Source organism: Brassica oleracea, chromosome C4 (genome assembly GCF_000695525.1).
Source record: "Brassica oleracea var. oleracea cultivar TO1000 chromosome C4, BOL, whole genome shotgun sequence".
Classification (NCBI taxonomy): Eukaryota; Viridiplantae; Streptophyta; class Magnoliopsida; order Brassicales; family Brassicaceae; genus Brassica; species Brassica oleracea.
This window is the reverse complement of record NC_027751.1, coordinates 49845979-49866906: the sequence shown is the minus strand read 5'-3', so window position 1 is coordinate 49866906 and position 20928 is coordinate 49845979. Positions and strand designations below refer to the sequence as shown.

At 37.1% G+C, this 20928-nt stretch overlaps 5 protein-coding genes across 5 annotated transcripts; 3 read left to right on the top strand and 2 right to left on the bottom strand.

The window, feature by feature from the left end:
• Window positions 1-306: 306 nt before the first annotated feature.
• Window positions 307-1200, bottom strand: LOC106339151. Its single transcript, XM_013777955.1, has one exon. It carries the CDS (start codon window positions 1198-1200, stop codon window positions 307-309), a length of 894 nt encoding a protein of 297 aa, XP_013633409.1.
• Window positions 1201-3747: 2547 nt separating this feature from the next.
• On the bottom strand, window positions 3748-5695 carry LOC106341965 (actin-1-like). Its single transcript, XM_013780726.1, has 4 exons — window positions 5611-5695; window positions 5158-5237; window positions 4082-5089; window positions 3748-3993 (listed from the first exon to the last, which is right to left on the bottom strand). The coding sequence occupies exons 2-4, from the start codon at window positions 5215-5217 to the stop codon at window positions 3928-3930; spliced, it is 1134 nt and encodes a 377-aa protein (XP_013636180.1). The 5' UTR covers window positions 5218-5237; window positions 5611-5695; the 3' UTR covers window positions 3748-3927.
• Window positions 5696-7023: 1328 nt separating this feature from the next.
• Window positions 7024-7817, top strand: LOC106341964. The gene has a single exon (XM_013780725.1). It carries the CDS (start codon window positions 7282-7284, stop codon window positions 7639-7641), a length of 360 nt encoding a protein of 119 aa, XP_013636179.1. The 5' UTR covers window positions 7024-7281; the 3' UTR covers window positions 7642-7817.
• Window positions 7818-10262: 2445 nt separating this feature from the next.
• LOC106341963 (60S ribosomal protein L36-2-like) lies at window positions 10263-11295 on the top strand. The gene is made up of 4 exons (XM_013780724.1): window positions 10263-10352; window positions 10440-10546; window positions 10768-10967; window positions 11085-11295. Exons 2-4 carry the CDS (start codon window positions 10445-10447, stop codon window positions 11119-11121), a joined length of 339 nt encoding a protein of 112 aa, XP_013636178.1. The 5' UTR covers window positions 10263-10352; window positions 10440-10444; the 3' UTR covers window positions 11122-11295.
• Window positions 11296-12806: 1511 nt separating this feature from the next.
• On the top strand, window positions 12807-13649 carry LOC106339150. Its single transcript, XM_013777954.1, has one exon. It carries the CDS (start codon window positions 12807-12809, stop codon window positions 13647-13649), a length of 843 nt encoding a protein of 280 aa, XP_013633408.1.
• Window positions 13650-20928: the final 7279 nt, after the last annotated feature.

Below are 20928 nucleotides of genomic sequence, written 5' to 3'. Positions count from 1 at the left end.
ATTTAGAGGACGAGAAGAAGAAGGAAAAGAAAATGAGCCCTTCTGGAAGATAGGAATCTGACCCCCATTGGAAATTGTTACCGTGTGTCTGGTGTTATCATTAAGAATAGACTTGAGATTACCTGAGGAGTTGGTCAGATGAGAGGTAGCTCCGGAGTCCATATACCAATGATGATCTGTCGGATCCATCAACGTCATTGTGTTGAAGGCTGAGGCAAAGTCGGTAGTCATTTGTGGTTGTTCCATGATGTTAGCCGTTTGGACTTGGAGCGCTTGCTGATTTTGGAGAGGACGTGGGCCGAGTAGTCATGGGTTTGCATTCGGAGGCGTTTGTTGATGATTGGCCCAGTGCATAGGTTGTGGTTGCATCCACATAGGATAGCCATTTAACCAATAAGGAACTCCCCATTGATTGTACATTGGTCGTGCTTGGTTGTTGTAGCCACGGCCACGACCTCTGTTGTTCTGCTTCTTTCCTCTGTTGTTGTAGAACTTTTGTTGATGAGACTGATTGTTGGATTTTGATGGTGGAGCTGGGACGTTTAGTACCTTGTCAGAAGATGAAGAATCACTGACGACAGAAGTTTTCTTTCCTCTGTTAAGCCGGTCTTCCTCGAGAAGAAGCATTGAACGAGCATCATCAAAGGAAGGGAACGGTTGGCGATGCTTGATCACATTGATGATGTTGTCGTATTTGCTGCTGAGGCCATTGAGGAGATAAGTAACGAGCGTACGATCAGTTACCGGGGCGTCAACATTAGTCAACAGATCAGCGACTGACTTGAGGCCTTGGCAGTAGGTGTGTATTGAGAGATCACCAATCTCTTTTGTTCGCAAGTCGTGATCCAATTGCAGAGCCCTTGCTTCTTTGTTGTTGCGAAAGAAATTTTCAATGCGGATCCAAATTTCTCTAGCGGTTCCACCGGTTTTGAAGCTGATTTTGAATAGTTCTTTGGTTAGCGTACCATACAGCCACAGTTTAACTAGCCCATCGCGTTTAGTCCAAGCAGTATCATTATCGTCTGTCGGTAGCAAGGTTCCATCAAGGTGACCGGAGACGTCAAAGCTCTGACAATGAGTCAAGAAGAGCTCTCTCCAGGCATCGTAATTGTGATCATCACGATCAAGTATGATTGGGATATGTTGTTTGATATTTGTAACGCCATAGGCGCATTCCAGAGGTGTAAGAGGAGCAGCCATGGAGATCAGAGGTTAGAGAAAAGAAGTGAGAGATATAAGAGAAGAAGGAAGAAAAGAACGGGAAGAACGGTTCAGGATCGATAAGATGATGAACCCTCTGATACCATGAAAGTAGAAGTATTTTCTCTTAATCATTAACGTGATTTACAACATTATATAAAGAGTAAACTGTTACAAGATATGTGAGATATGTCCACGATTCTAGGAAACTAAATCTAAACCAGAATGGAATATTCTTGGTTTCACTAACAATCTTCGCTATCAAATTTTCTACTTTGACTGACTCATCATGCAAGTTCTCAGCCCTGTACAGACAAATAACAACAGTATACTCATCCTTGTCGAAATCAAGATCTTTAAGCTCAATATCATCCAACTGCTTACCAATTGCTTTGTGCTCAAATGTCACACCAATGTGTGAAAATATATCGGTAGCCTGTGAGGTTATCAAGTCAATGCATTTGATTCCATTGACTACATAACCAATCAATCAATTGGAATCTGAAATTAACCAAAAAAAGGGAAAAGTGTTGTTTTGAAATAGTTTCAGGCATCACAAAAGTATAAAAGTTTATTTTAGTTGAGTTGAAATGTTGATCTCATTACAAGAATACATCTATACTATTAAAGCAGGATACTATTGTCTTTTTTACATTAACTTGCTTTTTCTTTACTAACATTGCATGTTTCATTAAAGGCAATCAAGTAATATTAATAACACATTTTTATTGGGTCATTTTTTTCGGATCCAGCCCACCACTGTCCACTTCAGATCTCTCTTGGCCATTTGGGCCGATTAAGAAATCAGATCAAATTTTCACATTTTTTTTTTCTTTGGGCCATTGAGTCCAAGTTCAAATAATTTTTTTCAACAATTCTTAATTATTTATTTTTCTTTTCTTAATATAATTTAAGCATTCATAAAAAAAAAATAATTTTTTCATTGAAAAGTATAAATCTTTATTAAAAGTATATAATTTTTTTTATTAAAAATATTAATCACATAATAAAATTAATTTATCAGAATTATACCAACTTAATTCATTAAAGAAATACAGTTTAATTTTTTAAACATAATGGTCATTTAAAATGAAACACGATAAAGAAAAATAAAAAGTTTTAGTCTTTTATAAAATAAAACACAAATATATGAAATATGACATTTACTAAATATTTGTCAATTGAAAAAAAATAAAAAATAAACTCGCGCTTCAAAATCTAGTATTCACTTATAAGTCAATACATATATACCTATTGTAAAACTTAATTGGTACCTTCGTAGAAGAACTTTTTGGATAAAATTTGATGTTGGTACGTAGAACAAGAGTCAAACATTTTGGTCATAAACCATAATGGAAAAAAAAGAAAGAAAAGAAAGAAAGAGAAGAGCACTAGAATGGTCAACAACAAATACAATATAATATCATATGGAAAAAACATATTTTCTTGAAATATATGCCGGCTAACAATATGATGATGAAATTTAGTTTGAATTGGAGCTCTCAATGTGTAGGTAAAAAGATAAACACAAACACAGTTCTCCTTATTTTCATCTCCTTTTTTAGTTTTTCAATTCCTGAAATAATGGTCAAAATACATATCATTTAACATGTTTCTGTACACTTCGTATTTCATAAGTTTGAAGAACATACAGAAAATGCATTCCAATATTATTGAGAAGAAACATAAGATTATGTAATATATAACTTCTGTACTATTTACATGATTTCATTTTCATAGTATAAAACAAAAGAACAAGACATACTTACATTTTAGAGAATCATATATTTTCTCTTTGAAGACTAATTGATAATGTGCAATATTTTCACAAATTAAACGATTAAGATATACATAACTTTTATGTCATTTCTTTCTGTGAAGTGAAGTATGATTGTCTGAGACTTGCTGATCAGTTGATTTCTCCTTTTACTTTACACTTTCTCCAAAACAGAAGTTCTATCTCATCATTGCTATTTTTCTCAACTTTTTCATAAGGCCTTTTTACTTTGATCTTTGTCGAACTTAGACTGCGTCTATTGCTGCATTTCCTAGAGGCTACAGTGACTAAAACAAGTTTCTGAATTGAAGAGAAGCTTCATTCTGTTCAGCATCCTTCATCAGTTCAACATTTGCATCAATCATGTATAAAAGCTGCTCAGTGAACGCTTCAGCCTTCACTTGAGTAGTCATCATTCAAATCTGAAATTATATTTTGATCAGAGTCAAAACAACAGGGATCCAACACAAGGCACATGTATTATATTAACTCATACATCAAATTTTACCGTCCCCTACTAAAATATCTTCTCCTCTTTCTTGTGTCATGTAGGCTTTTTCTGTTTCTTTGATAATCTGGTGTCTACAATGTTAACTAGACTTTTAGGGATTCCTTAACTCAGATTTTATTGTATTTGTTTGTTTCTCTTCTTTAATCATTTGATGTCTCAAGTTTGGTGGCTGCAAAACTTTCCATAGCTTACAACTTTAATTGATAAAAGTCTACAAAACGTAGAAAAGATAAGAAAGAATTTGAAACACATTGCTATATAAAATAATTAAAGAAAGATGCCATTATTCACTCAAAGACTGTTGAACTAAATAAACAAAAGAAAACATATTTTAACAGATTACCATAAATTCTTGAACATGTCTTTGGCCACAATCACAAAACAGAACAGAACAAAAACAAAGAGCAGCATCAGTAAGAATAATCGAAACCCCCTGAACTTAGAAGCACTTCCTGTGAACAATGGATGGGCCTGACTCGTCGTACTCCGCCTTTGCTATCCACATCTGCACAAGTCAAAACAAAATTTGAATGGTTAAGTTGTGAACTCGGTTTAGTTGGTTCAGAGGAAGGAACTGATGGGACTGTGTGTACCTGCTGGAAGGTACTGAGAGAGGCCAAGATAGACCCTCCAATCCAAACAGAGTATTTCCTCTCCGGAGGAGCAACAACTTTGATCTTCATGCTGCTTGGAGCCAAAGCAGTGATCTCCTTACTCATTCTATCAGCGATACCAGGGAACATTGTGGTTCCACCACTGAGCACAATGTTACCATACAAGTCCTTTCTAATATCCACATCACACTTCATTATAGAGTTATACGTCGTCTCATGGATACCTGGATTCTCCATACCAATCATAGACGGCTGGTAAAGATCCTCAGGGCAACGGAACCGCTCAGCACCGATGGTGATCACTTGTCCATCAGGCATCTCGTAGTTCTTCTCAACAGACGAGCTTGTGGTAGCCGTCTCCAGCTCCTGCTCGTAGTCAAGAGCCATGTAGCATAGCTTCTCCTTAATGTCTCTAACAATCTCACGCTCTGCTGTCGTGGTGAACGAGTAGCCACGCTCGGTTAAGATCTTCATAAACGCGTCGGTTAAGTCACGGCCCGCGAGATCAAGACGCAGGATAGCGTGCGGAAGTGCATAACCCTCGTAGATAGGCACCGTGTGGCTCACTCCATCGCCCGAGTCGAGCACGATACCGGTCGTACGACCACTAGCGTAGAGCGAAAGCACGGCTTGAATAGCCACGTACATGGCGGGTGCGTTGAAAGTCTCGAACATGATCTGAGTCATCTTCTCACGGTTAGCTTTAGGGTTGAGAGGAGCTTCGGTGAGGAGAACGGGATGCTCCTCGGGTGCAACGCGGAGCTCGTTGTAGAAAGTGTGGTGCCAAATCTTCTCCATGTCGTCCCAGTTGTTGACGATGCCGTGTTCGATAGGGTACTTGAGGGTTAAGATACCACGTTTTGATTGAGCTTCGTCGCCGACGTAAGCATCCTTTTGTCCCATACCAACCATTACACCCGTGTGACGTGGACGGCCCACGATGCTTGGAAAGACAGCTCGTGGTGCATCATCACCAGCAAAACCAGCCTAATTCAAAGCAAAAGACACATTGTTCATAGGACCAAGAAACAAACATATATGATGAGTGATAATACCTTAACCATTCCAGTTCCATTGTCGCAAACAAGAGGTTGAATGTCTTCACCATCAGCCATTTTAAAGAAAAAAAACTTTTCTGCAAGCCAAAACGATTTGATTTTTATGTTTCCTCACGTTACTTTATTCAAAACCCATTTGTTATCAGCGACAATAATATATCTTTAGACTAATCTTGTAATAAAATATTAGAAAGACAAAACCAAAGCAGGTGAGAAAAAAAAGTCATTGTAATAAAGAAAAAATAGTTGAAGATTCTGGTCGATTAAACAAATAAGAATTGGTGTGGACAATAAGATGATTGTCAAACACAGATGGAAGGATATTGAGGTGGAATCGACAGGACACCAATAGAGGAAGCAATGATAACAATACAGACACCAGATCCAACAACAACATCAAAAAAGTCACGTTACAATGTAACAAATCAAACGAAGAGTGTAGAAAATTACCTGGGATCGAAACTGAAGGATGCCCGAGCAAAGAATGAAACGGAAGAAGAAGAGAGAAACAATATGAAGGGGAAGCGTAAATAAAACTGGGTCCACAGGCTCCTTCGATTTCGGCTCACCTCGTTTTCCACTACTTTTTTTTAACTGACTTTTCAACCCTCTACTTCCACCACCACTCGGTTCGATTCGGTTCGACTGGTATGGTTGATTGGTTTCAGCTGGGATTCAGTTTTGTTCAAATATATTTTAATTTTGGTAATAATGTTGGTTTAATTAGTATGTATGGTTGATTGTACCAATGTTTTTTACTTTTCCAAAATTTTAAATTACAAATATACCTATTTTATTAGAGAGGAAATTAGAGAGAAATTAGGTGATTAGTAATGGGGGAAAAGTAAGTAAATGATGATAAAGCGAAATAGAGATTTTTATGGTTCTGTTTTCATTTAATTATGAATCTATGATGAAAAGTGTGTTTTGTATATTGTTTTTTATTTGGACCTTCATTTGATAAATAAGACGGCTATGACTAACATGCTACGGAAAACAAATTAATCCAGCTAGAAAAGTTACATAACGATATTTTTATTTGACGTCAAAAAATATTTTTTTATTTATCGCCATTATTTGTCTCATAAATACTGCTCAGTCTTTTACCATGCGACTACTCTAATACATTTATCATTAAATATGGAAGAAATAACTTACAATTCATGGTCTTGGAATTTCATTCTTAAACGTACATAATATCTATACGGTCGAGCAGATACTATTATTTGATTTATTGATTTCCTGTATTAAAAAAACCTTTGAGATATATCATTTTTATCTAGATATCGTACCAAAAATAGATGTCTCACTAAAGTATATATAGTAAAATGTCAAATATATATAAGAAATTCTTTATGTCCGCTCAAAGAAATATTAATTAGACTGGATACATATCATAAATAATAGTAATCATAAATTCTAGCTAAAAACATAAGATATGGTTCCAATCAAGAACTATTGGACTATTGGGTGTATAGTATAGTGATGCAGCATCACTACATTAGCATAAATCACTAAAGTATATCAGTTACACAAAAATTACTAACATTAAGATACGAAATTAAAGTCTTAAGACTCTTTAACGGCAACAATGTTTTTTTTTCAGGAGAAAAAAGCTAAGAATGCATAAAGCGCACATGTAGTTTGGAAACGTAAAGGCAGACGTCAAGTTTGGTGCTTAACTTGCTAGAAGCAGAAAGGCATCGGCAATGCAATACTTTGATTAATTTCTTTCCTAGATAATAAAAGAAAAATAGAATTATCGTAACGGTTTTATGCCGCATGATGTCACTTCAGGTCTCCTTCTAAATCAGCTAGAGGGTTCCAATACGTTATGTATGCCTTTAGACTCTCTCCCTTGTCACAACAAACACAATAAACTCGCTCCTATCTCCATCTCTAAACAAACCTGAAAAATTGCTAAAGAAACAAAAATAAGAATAAAGAAAAGCTGACAATTTTCCTGATTAATATTCTTTACCACGTTGGATCTATCTACATTGATTAATCATTATTTCTCCTTCATATTCTTCTTCTCTCTCTCAAGAACAAGAGGGTGTCTCTTTCTTTTCTTCTTTCTTGTGCCCTTCTTAGGTTCTTGAGTTTTGTAGATTTATTGGCATGTCGAAGATCACGAGCCTGAAGCAGGAAGATGTAACGTTAGGTGAGGTTTCAGAGACGAGGGAAGAGGCGTTTTCAGACAATACACTCGTGTTGGAAACTTGTCGGAAAAGGAAGAGATCAGATGAAGAAGGTGTGGAAGAAGACAATGACGGATTCAAAACACCAACTCGTCCGGAGAATAGAATCCCTGAGGTCAGAGAATGTCCACCGGCGCCAAGAAAAGGCGAAAATAAGTATTCGACGATGCACAGAGGTGTAACAATGTCGTGTCGGAGACGGTTGGGCTTTTCGCCGGGAAATGCTTCGTTTATAACGGATTTGCAGTGGAGGACGACGACCATGACGATCAAGAAATAAGAAATAGAGAAAGAGATAATCTTTTAGTATTTTTTGTGGTTTTATTATTGCCATTTCTATGTCACGTTTGGAAAATATCTGAACGTTTTTTTCCTGAAGATAGACAAAGAAAAAACCTTGATTGAATTGGTATTTTGTTTTTAAGAGTTCTTGATTCTCAAATATATATTTCTGTATCAAGATGATGATTATTTGTCCATTGTTAGTTTTGTTCTTACTTATGAGTTATGAGTTACTTACAAGAGAATATATCATGTATTCTATCATACATTATATTTGTTTTTTATATGTATGTTGTTTTCGGTTTAATAGTTTTCAGCCATCTAATTGCTCAAATATGTTTTTCATGATGTATATTACAATTCTTATTGCTTGTATGATCACGAGAGTTCAACGTTACTACGTTAGTGAAGTGTTTCTGAAGAAATACTGATTGCTTGTATGATCTCGTGAAGTGTACTTTGCATTAGTCAGAGATGGAACGAAAGCAGTAGCCTTGTGATACCGTAAGCAGTAAGCTACATTATATATTTGTTGACAATATTCACTCACAATGAACGAAGATGATGATATTGTAAAGTTAAAGTTACGCAAAAGAAAGAGAGAGACGTAATCAAAGTGAAAAGGGGATAGAAACATGAAGAAGAAGACATGACAAGAGATAGAATTTTATAAACACTTTAGGGGTCGAGGCCTTATTTAAGTTCCTTCGACTTATAAAGTTGGAACATCCAATGCTAATTTTATTAAAAAGCCTACGGTGAGAACACTCAGTCCTCTCATGCCATAAGCTTCTTCCTTTTTCTTATGGATCTTCAAAAATCTTTTTGTTTAATATTTTTGTTTTGTTGTTCATTTCTTTCTTTTTGTTGCCGTTATGTTCGTTACGTATATGTTACTCTCTTTCTTTTTATGTGGCTTTCGGTTTTGTTGACCTGTCTCCTAATTTGTTAACTAATTGACCATTTATTAATTTGATCGTAGCTTGAATGATACGTCAGTGGCGGAGGGCACATGGAGTAACAGGGGGGGCATCTGCCCCCTAACTCATTTTGAAAATTCCATGTAAAGTATTGACTAGTTCAATATACCCTTCCTGTTTTAACAAATCGGTCCTTAGTTTTATGAATAGTTTTAATTATGTTCTCTACAAATTTTTTCTCTAGCTCCGCCCCTCTGATACGTTGTAGTTATTTCATTGATTAAGAAAAATAAATAAACAAAAAGAGATGAGAAAGAGATCTACATCCGCACTTTGCATAATAAACAAAGATTATATTAAAAGCTTATACCTAAATATCTCAGACGATAATCTTCACACAAATAGATACATAAAGCAGTGTTGACTGTTCTTCTTTAGTAACCGTTTTTTATCAGATTCTAGATTAATCATATGAGATATCCATACATATTGTGTGTATATGTATCATTTGATCGAAAACTTCAGTAATATACATTCTTTGACGAGAGAACGTGTTTACTTGTGAGATTACATGTTTGTCAAAGTGGATATAAAAGTTCTTGGAAAATTGAATTTTCTAAAAATAGCAAAATTTAGAGCAGAAAGATAGAAAGATCAGTTTGTTGGAGTGTAGAAATGTGTGTAAAAAGAACGTTTTCGACAGTCAATTCTTTTCAATAGAAAGGGGAAAATTTCGGGTAGAAATGTATGTAGAAATAGTAAAAAGATGTAGAAAGAGCATGTGATATAAGTAGGGTTCAACATCGATATTGGCCTATATGATCAGCTGATACGGATCATTGACATTGGTGGTGACAGAGGGAGAATTATAGTTTTTTTTTATAAACCCTATCAGCTATTGATCGGCAGGAAATCATTAATATTACTGAATGGATTAGTCCAAAAGCATATCATCTTAGTCTAATCCGCATTTAATTAGATATCTTCCGACTAATATTAAGAGATTGACCGATTATTTATTATGATCTACTATTTTATTACCTAGATTGAAATCCAACCAAACAACAATAATTTAGTTTCCAAGGAAAACCAAACTCAAAATATGTGCCAAGTCTCAGATAAATTACCAACATACTCCCACTATTTGATTGGAAGAATTAAAGCTGTGGTTGGCCACAAGTCCTAGTAAAGCTTGAGCCAACACCACCTTGCATTAAAAGCCTTGAAGCAAAAAAAAAAAAATCAATCTCAAACTAAACAGTTGATATACTTTGAAATTTTCATTAACAAAAACATATATTTTTGTTTAAATACAAGTAAACATTTAATTAAAAATATTGTTGTTATACTTGACATTTTCTTATTAGTTGTTGTTAGAAATATCATATTTTTTTTGTTTAAAATTTAAATACAAGTAAACATCTTGTGTAAACTAGAGATTTACATGAAAATTCGCTTCAATTGAACTTTCTTACGAGCACAAAAAAATCTACTTCGATTCCACATTATTTGACAACACGCGCCCTCTCTTCAACATGTAACTTTTTTGAAGCCCAGAGAAAAAAACAATTAAACTTGCATAAGCCCGATTAAAACACTAACTATAAACCGAGATTGTTTTGGGCCCAACTAGATAAATCTAAAAGCCCAATTAATTTCAGTTTATTAGCCCAAAGTGTAGAGAAAATACTAGGGCTCCCATTTCATCGCTGTACGTATAAAAACCATTGGTTGTTTTATTGCAGGCAGCGGCTGCTTCTTCATTGCAGGAGGTCGATCTAAGACGAAGGTAATGAGTCCCTCTCTTTTGTATAATTGTCTAAGGATTCAGTTAGTGAATGTAATGATTCGTAACTGATGTTTGATTCGATTGCAGAGAAAATGGCAGCACCGCAAGTAAAGACTGGTCTGTTCGTGGGGTTGAACAAAGGACACGTGACGACAAGACGCGAGCTAGCTCCTCGTCCCAACTCTCGCAAAGGGGTATGGTTCTCTAGCTTCACTCTCGATCTTTAGACAAGACAAGAGTCTTCTTGAGCTTGGTTTTGTCTTAGTCTGTGCTAGTTTCATGTTTGGTCTTATTACGGAGATGATGGGAATATTAATTGAACACGTGGATTCAATAGTATTGTTAATGTTGAGTTTTGAGCTCAGAACTGGTTTTTTTTTTGGTTGAGGCGTTTTTTTTTTTATGTATATTGTAGAAAACGAGCAAGAGGACACTTTTCATCAGATCTTTGATCAGGGAAGTTGCTGGATTCGCTCCTTACGAGAAGAGAATCACTGAGCTACTCAAGGTTGGTAAAGACAAGAGGGCTCTTAAGGTTGCCAAGAGGAAGTTGGGTACCCACAAGAGAGCCAAGCGAAAGAGAGAGGAGATGTCTAGTGTTCTCCGCAAGATGAGGTATTTATAACCCTTTTTTTAAAAGTTAAATTTTGTTCCTTGTGCTTTCACAAGAGTTTAGTAGTGTCTTGCATTACCTAAAAGGCTGACATTTAGTTTTTGTCTAACTACTTGCAGGTCTGGTGGTGGTGGTGTTACTGAGAAGAAGAAGTAAAACATCTCTTCTGTTTTATTGGAGCTTTGTTATTTTTAGAACTCTTCAAATTTTGTTTCGATCTTGCATATCAGCTTATGCTCAAAAACATCTCTGTGTGTTTTGTTATTAATATGGACTAAATGTTGTTTCACTTCCGTTTTCTCGTTGAGCATTTTAAACCTTTCTACATTCCATGTTTTATTCCCCTTTGTTCCTTTTATCAAGTCCTCGTTATAAAAGCAGGCTTGAAAATCGTAGCCCACTAACTACCAACACCCTTTAACAAATCAAGCCTGATAATGATAGCCCAATACTACTTTATTTATTGGGAACTACAATTTCAGTTGGGAATGTAGCTCGTACTTTTGTAAATATTAAGATGCTTTGTAATTTATGGTTGCTGCCAATAGTTCTTCAGAAAATCTAAAGATTTAGTATGGAGCTTACAAGATCTACTGGTGAGACATTCCAAGAAGTTACTGGGAACTTCTGATAACAACAGAAATAACTTCGACCAAACTAATTTCTTAAGATCCATTCACTTGAATGCTCAGCTCACATATGTGCTCCACTAAAATGTTGTTACGATTTTATTTTTCTCAACACATGCCATGGGTAATCCAACGTTTTTATTGCCTCTTTCTGGTATGTAAACTTGGCTGATTTGGATCTTCTTGGATCAAAGTCTTTAACACTCTCTCCTAATTTTTTTTTTAAATATTCATGCATATTAAAATTAAAATGAATTAAATATAAATTGACCGTCTCTTTTCTCTCGATAAAGTGCGGCCAGATAGCAAATAGTGAGCTCCTTCGCCTTCCACCTCCGGCGTCGGAACGCGGCTCTGATTCCGGCATCTAAATCCGGCAAGACAAGCTCAGCTTCTCCTGCATCCTCGTCAACTCAATCCTCCGGTGTTAATAAGCAGCTTTCTTTTCAGATCCCTGCTGACCTTTCTCCGGTAAATCTAGACCTTGTAGCCGCTGTCGAAGCTGGCTCGGTCACCGTCTCTGGCCCGGTGAATCTAGACCTTGAATCCTCTGTTGAAGCTGGCTCGGTCACCGTATCTGTCCCAGATCTGCCATTGGAACCTATGGTTTCAGAACAAGGCAAATCAGACCAAATTGAGCTTCCAGCTCAGGATAGCAGTGAAGCTCCGGTAAATCAAGGAATTGACACTGCAATCCCCCTAACTGAGAAATAAGTCAACCCAACTGAGCAATCAGTCAACCCAACAGAGAAATTAGTAAATACTCTTGAGGTAGCTGGCAACGCCGCTAACCCAGAAACACCAGCTCCAGCTCCTCAAGTTACGAGCCCACCGGAAACGAACAACGCAAACACCACCATTGAAGTGAAAGTTAAGGATGAATGGACAGGCCTTTTCAAGTACCAGAGAAAGAAGTTGGAGAAGAAAATATCTTCATTCACAGTGCCCTCTGGTGAATTGTGTGTGAAGATACCAAACTCCACCATTGAAAAGAATAAGAAATCTTGGGAGTCTTTTGTAATCGTGCAATTCTATTCAGACCCACCAGCGAATCGATTAATCCACAACATCGTCAACGGAATCTAGAGCAAGCAGTTCCGCGATATCACAGTGTCCAAACTCGAATGGAACGCTTTCTTGTTTCGTATTCCACATGTGCCAACCCGAAACCGTGTCATAAAACAACGGTTATGGTAGATTGTAGGTCAAACCATGTTCGTAGCACACTGGGAGCCCGGAAATATCCCTGAGCTACCAGCTCTTACCTCTGCCCCAATCTGGCTCGAGCTTTGTAACGTCCCACTCCAATTCTTCAATGAAGATGGTTTTGAGCGAATTGCAGGCCTAGTTGGGGAACCTAAATACCTCCATCCATCCACTGCAAACAAAGCTGACTTGGAAGTTGCTAAAGTACTAACAATCATCGACCCGAGACAGCCACTTTCGGAAGCGGTAAACGTTCAATTTGATTCCGGAGACATTGCTCGTGTAGGTGTTTCTAGTCTGTGGATGCCGCCGGTTTGTTCCCACTGCAAAGAAATTGGTCATAGCATCAAGCGGTGTCCCACTTCTCCGATAACTTACGCTGATTGTAAATCAACGTCTCATTCGAAAGACAACTGCCCTCGGGCTAAAGAACACAATAGCAGGAAATACAAGAAGCAAAAAGAGAAGAGCAAAGCTACATTTCCAGGCAAGAGTGTTCACCCCCAAAAAAATCATGCGGCTTCCATTCCACCACTCCGTTCCTCATCGTCAGGAAACCCTCAGGGTAATCTCGAAGCAAGTTGCAAAGGGAAAGGTGTTGCGGTTTCAACCAACACTCGTCATACCGCGGCTGGTTTTAGTGATCCTTCCCGGATTTCCCTAAAAGGAATTCATATTGAGCAACCGGAATCTAGTAATGTCAACGTTACTACCTCAGTGTCTGAGGTTGAATCCGACTCGTCTGATGTTCCCTCATCAGATAATGAGTTTGAAGAAGGACAGTACATCCCGGTCAGGGAAAAGCATGGGGCCAGAGGCAGTCGGGGCAGAGGCCCCAAATTCACCTAAAATGATATTTTTATGTGTACAGAAAAAATATTTTGTTTGAATGTGCGGGGTTTTAATAAGTCATCGCATCGGACTAGTTTTAAAAAATGGTTTCAAAAGAAGGATTTCATTTTTAGGAGCTTAGAGGAAACAATCAAAGTTTTTGAATCAGGTCCTACCTGGTTGGCGTTTCGACAATAATTATTTTTATTCGGAGTTAGGAAAAATCTGGATCATGTGGCATCCAAGTGTGAGAGTTGATGTTTTCTACAAGTCCCTTCAGTTAATCTCCTGTGAGATTCTCTTACCTTCATCATCTTCTCCAATGATTGTCTCTTTTGTGTATGCTTCTACGGATGAAGCTATTCGGCGACAGCACTGGAACGAGATTATTACTCTTTCTTCTACTCAGCGCATTCTTGGGAAGCCGTGGGTTGTCGTAGGGGACTTTAATCAGGTGCTTAGGCCTGAGGAAAATTCAGCAGCTTCAGGCCCTAACGTGGACCTACATACTCGCATGTTTGCTGATTCGCTTATTCATGCTGAGTTAGCTGGTCTTACTTTCAGAGGGTCGTCTAAAATGATCTGATCCCATTGCAAAAAAATTGGATAGAGTCCTAGTTAATGAAGAATGGCTGCGCAGCTATCCTCTCTCCTTGGCTCTTTTTGTTGAGCCAGCTTTCTCCGACCATGCTTCTATGAGTCTATCTCTGCAGTCTGGTGATCCTAAGCAGAAGAAGCCTTTTTGATTCTTCAATTATCTTCTGAAAAATGAGAACTTCTTAGGCCTGGTTGCGCATCAGTGGTTTTCCATCTCTATCCCCGGCTCTGCTATGTTTAGAGTGGTAAGGAAGCTTAAGCTTCTGAAGAGCAAGATTCGAGATTTCAGTAAAAATAATTACTCAGATATTGAAAAGATGGTCATCGAAGCGTCTGAAGCTTTGTCTGTTGCTCAGCTGCGAACACTAAAGGATCCCTCAGTCATAAATGCTGAAATAGAACTTGACTTGTAGAAAAAGTGGTTAATGCTATCGTCGGCGGAGGAATCATTCTTCTACCAGCATTCTAGGGTAACTTGGCTTCAAGTTGGAGACCGTAACACCCCATACTTTCACAGAATGGCAAATGCGAAACAGTCAATGAACCATATTCATTATTTGGAGGATGATGCTGGTGTTTGCATTGTACTCAGATTAGCATCCAGAACCATTGTGTAAACTACTTCACAAATCTTCTGGGAAAAACAGTCGACCCCCCCCCCCTTTGTTTATCCAAGACGACATCACCTCTCTTCTGGATTTCTTTTGCTCTGATTCTCAGCAGGCTTCTCTGGAATTATCCTTCACCGTCAAGGAAATTCGATCAGCTTTCTTCTCCCTTCCTCGTATCAAAGCAAGTGGGCCCGATGGATATTCTTCTGAATTCTTCACAAGTTGTTGGTCAGTGGTCGGTGGAGAAGTCACCTCTGCAGTAACAGAGTTTTTCACTTCAGGTTCTCTTCTCAAACAGCTAAATGCCACCAACCTGATCCTTATTCCTAAAATCCCAAACGCCTCAAAGACATCAGATTTTAAGTCAATCTCTTGTTTGAACACAATTTATAAGATGATTGCAAAGTTAATGGCAGACCGTTTAAAAGAGATTCTCACAGATGCTATTCACAGTCTGCTTTCTTACCGAGCCGGTTACTCTCGGAAAATGTATTGCTTGCAACTGAAATTGTACACGGGTACAACTCAAATAATGTGGAGCCAAGCGGAATGTTAAAAGTTGATCTTCGGAAGGCCTTCGACACCTTACGTTGGGACTTTGTGCTAGCTGCTCTAAAGGGAATTAATGTGCCCAAGAAATTTATCTCTTGGATTGCAGAATGATTAACCTCGCCTACCTTCTCCATCTCGGTCAATGGGCACACAGGAGGTTTTTTTAACAGCACTCAGGGCCTGCGCCAAGGCGATCCGCTGTCGCCTTATCTCTTCATCCTTTGCATGGAGGTCTTCTCTGGACTACTTCGATCAAGATACAACTCTGGTTATATTTGCTACCATCCTCAGACGGAGGCCATTGGCATCTCCCATCTCATGTTTGCCGACGATGTTATGGTTTTCTTTGATGGAGGAAGCTCCTCTCTACATGGCATCAATGAGACCATGGATGACTTTGCAGGTTGGTCTGGGCTACACATGAACAGAGATAAGACCCAGCTATTTTACGCTGGATTGAGCCAAGACGAAACCAACGCGCTCTCAGCCTATGGTTTTTCGGTTGGTTCCCTCCCCATTCGCTATTTGGGTCTCCCGCTAATGCACCTTAAGTTAAAAAATAGCTGAATACGCACCACTGATGGATAAACTCCACAGCAGATTCACATCTTGGGCCGCAAAGTCTTTATCATTTGATGGAAGGTGCCTATTGATCAAAATTGTTATCACGGGGACTGTTAATTTCTGGATCTCTACATTCCAGCTACCGAAATCTTGCGTAAAGAAAATTGAATCCCTCTATTTGAGGTTTCTCTGGTCAGGCTCTCTTGATAAGCACCCCAATGTAAAGGTTTCTTGGACTACAGCTTGCCTTCCTAAGCTTGAAGGAGGCATCGGCCTTAGAGGCTTCAGAAAATGGAATCTCACCTTGATGATGCGATTAGTATGGCTCCTTTTTTCAGGAAGCGACTCATTATGGGTGGCATGGCATAGAACTTATAATTGCAGATCTTCTTACCACTTCTGGTCTCAAGAGGAATTGCCCAGCCACTCATGGAACTGGAGATATATCCTTCGGTTGAGAGAACTAGTCTCAAATTTTCTGATTTCTGAAGTCAAAAATGGCTATATCACAAGTTTTTGGTTTGATAATTGGTGCCCCCTCGGTCCTTTAATTGATATTTTTGGTAGGGAAGGAACTCGTAACCTGAGAGTTCATATTGATGTGTCTGTTGCGGATGCTTGCAATGCTCAAGGATGGTCTCTTCCTCACCCTAGGTCTGATCAGGAAGTCGCTCTTCACTCATTTCTTACAAGCATCCCGTTACCCTCTCTAGCAAGCGACTCAGATACGTTTAGATAGAGAACTAGCGGTTACACCAGCGACTCCTTCTCGTCTTCAAAGACCTGGGAAGTTCTTAGACCTCGTGCTCCTACTCAAGCCAGTGAAAAACACATTTGGTTTAGTGGCGCAACGCCAAAGCATGCCTTCCACAAGTGGGTCACCAATGTAAACAAACTGCCAACTCGCTCGCGACTGGCCTCTTGGGGAATGCAGATTCCTACTACTTGCTGTGTGTGTTCCTCACAGCCCGAGACCCGTGACCATCTGATGCTTACCTGTCCCTACGCGACCTTAATTTGGACGGAAGTCCGTAGAAGGATGCGCACTACGGTGCCTCTATTTATGGACTGGTCTCAACTTATCCAATGGAGTTCTACTTCAACTGTTACAGCCCCGTCCGTCTTGAGAATGTTGGTTGTACAAGCTTTGGTCTACGGTATATGGCAACAGCGAAATACACATGTTGCACAACCATAATCTGGTCCCTGTTATGGTTCTCTTCAAAGACATCAATAGACAGGTCATCAACTCTATATATGCACTGAGGAATATGAAGAAATTCAAACCCCTCATGCTCCTCTGGCTCATATAATGCACGGTTTATTGGTTAACTACTCTGTAGCTTGACACTCTTTTCATTCAATGAAAAATTAACATTCTTAGCAAAAAAAAAATTTAAATTAAATGTTTAGAATTAAATTTATTAATTATTTTTACTATACATAATCCAATAATTATTAATCAATTCAAATATTCTGAATTGATGTTTTTAAAATATACAACTTATTAAAATTAATTACTAAAAATATCTTAATTTTTTTAAAAAGATATCTTTGTAAACAAAACAAAATTTTGAAAATCTTTATTTCATGGGAATAGGAGTACAAGCTTCTGGTTCAGATTTCTGATGGCCTAAAGTATATTAGAAAAGAAAAAGGGATTGTGCATGTATGCATGCACGTTATGTAAATACAGATGTAGGCTTATGTACTTTTTAAAGTGTTATGGCTCATAGGAATCTTTGGTCTAATAATGAACATGCGTGGTTGATGACAAGATGAGGAAGAAACGTGATAGGGTAATACTACTAAGAGATTATAATCTCTTCACCACTTTATCCACATGTATGATCCTTATATATACATCGATCAATTTCAAACATCTAAAAGATCATCTCTAAAAGATGATAAGAGACAGTAGATCATCTTTGTATATATATTCCGATTGTATATGATGAGACATGGATAATTGGGTATCTTATATAGAACCAATTATTGCGAATTACCAAATACTGATGTTCAACTCCGGTGGTAGAGAAAGAAATTCAATTCTTTTTAAATTGTTTGTTCCCGACAGGAAGAGATTATGGATTAAAAGGTCTATAATTTTTTTTTTTTGTTATAAAATAGAAAAGTTGTTCAAATTAAATCTTTAGAATATCCATTGGAAACTTGTGGCATCTACATATAATAGGTGTTATTGTCTAACCCGCCACACTATCCTTATCTACAAGACGCAGAACAACTCCACTACCAAAAGAGATACAGTTTTGATATTTGTTTACTTGCAAATGCTTTCATCTCCATTGGGTAACATTTACATCCTTTAATAAAGCAAACTTAGTTTAACCCTGCCTAAACAGTCAAATATTAAGGTTAATCGAGTAACCATAAAATTATACAAGAAAGATGCTTGTTCTCTGGTGTTTCAACATGGTTTGGTCCATCCGTGTGGAATAAGTAACCAAGCCATATTTTGTAAGGTCTGAAAAAATGGCTTGATGCAGTCAAAATCAAGCCATTCTATACGGATTCAGTGACTCATACATACTCTTTGTACCATATTTAGTATATATTTTTAATGTTGTTCTTATGAATAATCGAAATATTGTGATTGTTTGTTAGAAATGCAACTACGTTCGTTCTATTTACATCATGAATCCTACATTACTAAATCATGTTTTCAAATGGGCTGTCTTAGTCAGACGTTTATGAAGTTTTAGACGCCAATTTACCATCGCTATTCGTTTTATGTTTTATTTTCAGTTTCTATATACTAGCTAACTTATAAGTTATAAGTATATCCGTGAGATGTCTTGATCAAAGACCAATCCATTAATTTACTTATGTGGCCAAAATCGATGTGATTATGTACCATTAAGCGATGCAGTTAATTAATTGCTAAAATCTTGAGTTTTTAAATATTACATGGCATTACCGTAGCTAGTATCGAACTTGGAAAGACCTTTGGGGACCTAGTGCAAGTGTTAAAATATCAAACAGCAGTAAAGCGGGAGTATGGTTTATAGTGATAGGAAAGTAAGTTACTACTCCCTCCGTTTCATATTGTAGGTAGTTTTAGGAAAATGTTTTTGTTTCAAAATGTAAGTAGTTTTCGTATTTCTAGGTTACTTTTACATTTATTGAATACAGTGTGATCAATCAAATTAAATAGACTTATTTTTTATTGGTTAAATTATATCTAACCTATTTATTATAAAATACTTTTTAAAAACATAATAATTTTTTTAATCTTCGTGTTTTTAACCAAAACTATTTATATTATGAAACGGAAGGAGTATTAGTTACGTGCTGTAAAAGTGAAAGCTGGTATATCCTAAGTACACAAATATGCTGGTCGTCGTCTATATATGCCTAGACCTTCGCGGAAATCAATAAATTGATGTGGCTACATATTGAGCCACATGTTACCATTTCTTTTGGGAATATACTATATGTTTTATACAGTCATATGTTGGGAATTAATTCCTTATATATAGTAAGTAAGCTGCCTTACAAGTTTTATACTGGATGTTTTAATTTTACGTTCCCATTAAATTGCTTTGTATTATGGAGAACTTGTAACGAGGGGACAATTGAGCTGAACTCCAAGTTCGAGTGATCTGATATGCAGTTGAAGTAACCGATGTTTCAACAATACTGGTAAGTGGTCACTTCAGTTAATTCAAATTATGATGTCAATATGATAAGTAATGAAAACATAAACTTTTAGTACTGTGATGATGATTATGTTTAGTAACTATATAATGAAAATAGCTAAATTATGGGAGATTGGGCAGGTATTTTATTCTGTGGTCTAGCTTTATAGGTTTGAATGTGCTTTATTCCATATTGGTGAGCAGCCTTGGCACTTGCAAAAGCAGAACAATCATCTAATTTAGATTCCTTTCTTTCACTACGAACCAATCCTCCCCCTTTTTTAGGAACCGAAAAAATAATGTTATAAAGAATGTTTTCTTTCGATAATGAATGTTTTGTGTAAATATAATGTCTCGATTAAAAAAAGGTAACTAGTAAATTTAAGTGGAGCAGTGGAACTACGGAAGAAACAATTAATAATTACCAAATCAGTAGAGACTTGAGAATGAGTTCTTCTAAACTTATCAGTGAAAATGAACGACGTGCCCCACACAAACTGACATAAAAGCAAATATGTCGCCTAGTGAGCTGTGTACACGCGTTCCAAAGCGCGTCAAACTGACATCTTAAGATTTAAATTCTCGTCCCGACATTGATTCTTTGCTTCTGTCCTTGTTTCACGGTTAAGAAAATTCAGCCGTCATCTCAGTTATCTAGATTAAATTATCATCTAAATTATTGTTTTGATTTTTGGGAAATCTGTTTGTTAGAGAAAAAAAATGGTAATTATATCCCTTTAGACTAAATTATACTACTTTATGTCCTATTAGACTAATTTTTTCCAAAATAGCAGTAATACCCTTAAAATTATAATTTTTTTAAAAAGATATATATTGAGTTCGACAATGGAGATCGATCGATCCCACTTTACAAGTTATAGTGGATCGATCGATCCCGATCATTATTCAGAACAAAAAAAACGTGAAATATATACTGATCGACCTGGTCCATTTCACTCGATCGGCGAAGGTCGATTTACACAGATCGACCGATCCGTAAGAATAGATCGATCGATCCCGTGCCGAGGAAAGAATCCCAAATCGATTTTTTGGTTTTGTATGATTATATCCGGATTGATTCCCACTTAATTTGAACCGACCAAGCATGATTTCAACTCTTTAAACTCGATTTCTCTGGGATGAAAGTGAATATTCTCAAATATTTGAATTTTTAAAAATAGAAATTTGAATTTCTAAAAATAGGACACACCTCTTCAAGAATGTTCCATCGACAACAACCAGTAGCACCCCTTTGAATTTGAATTTCTAAAAATAGGATATTTTTCTCTGGGATGAAAGTGAATATTCTCAAAT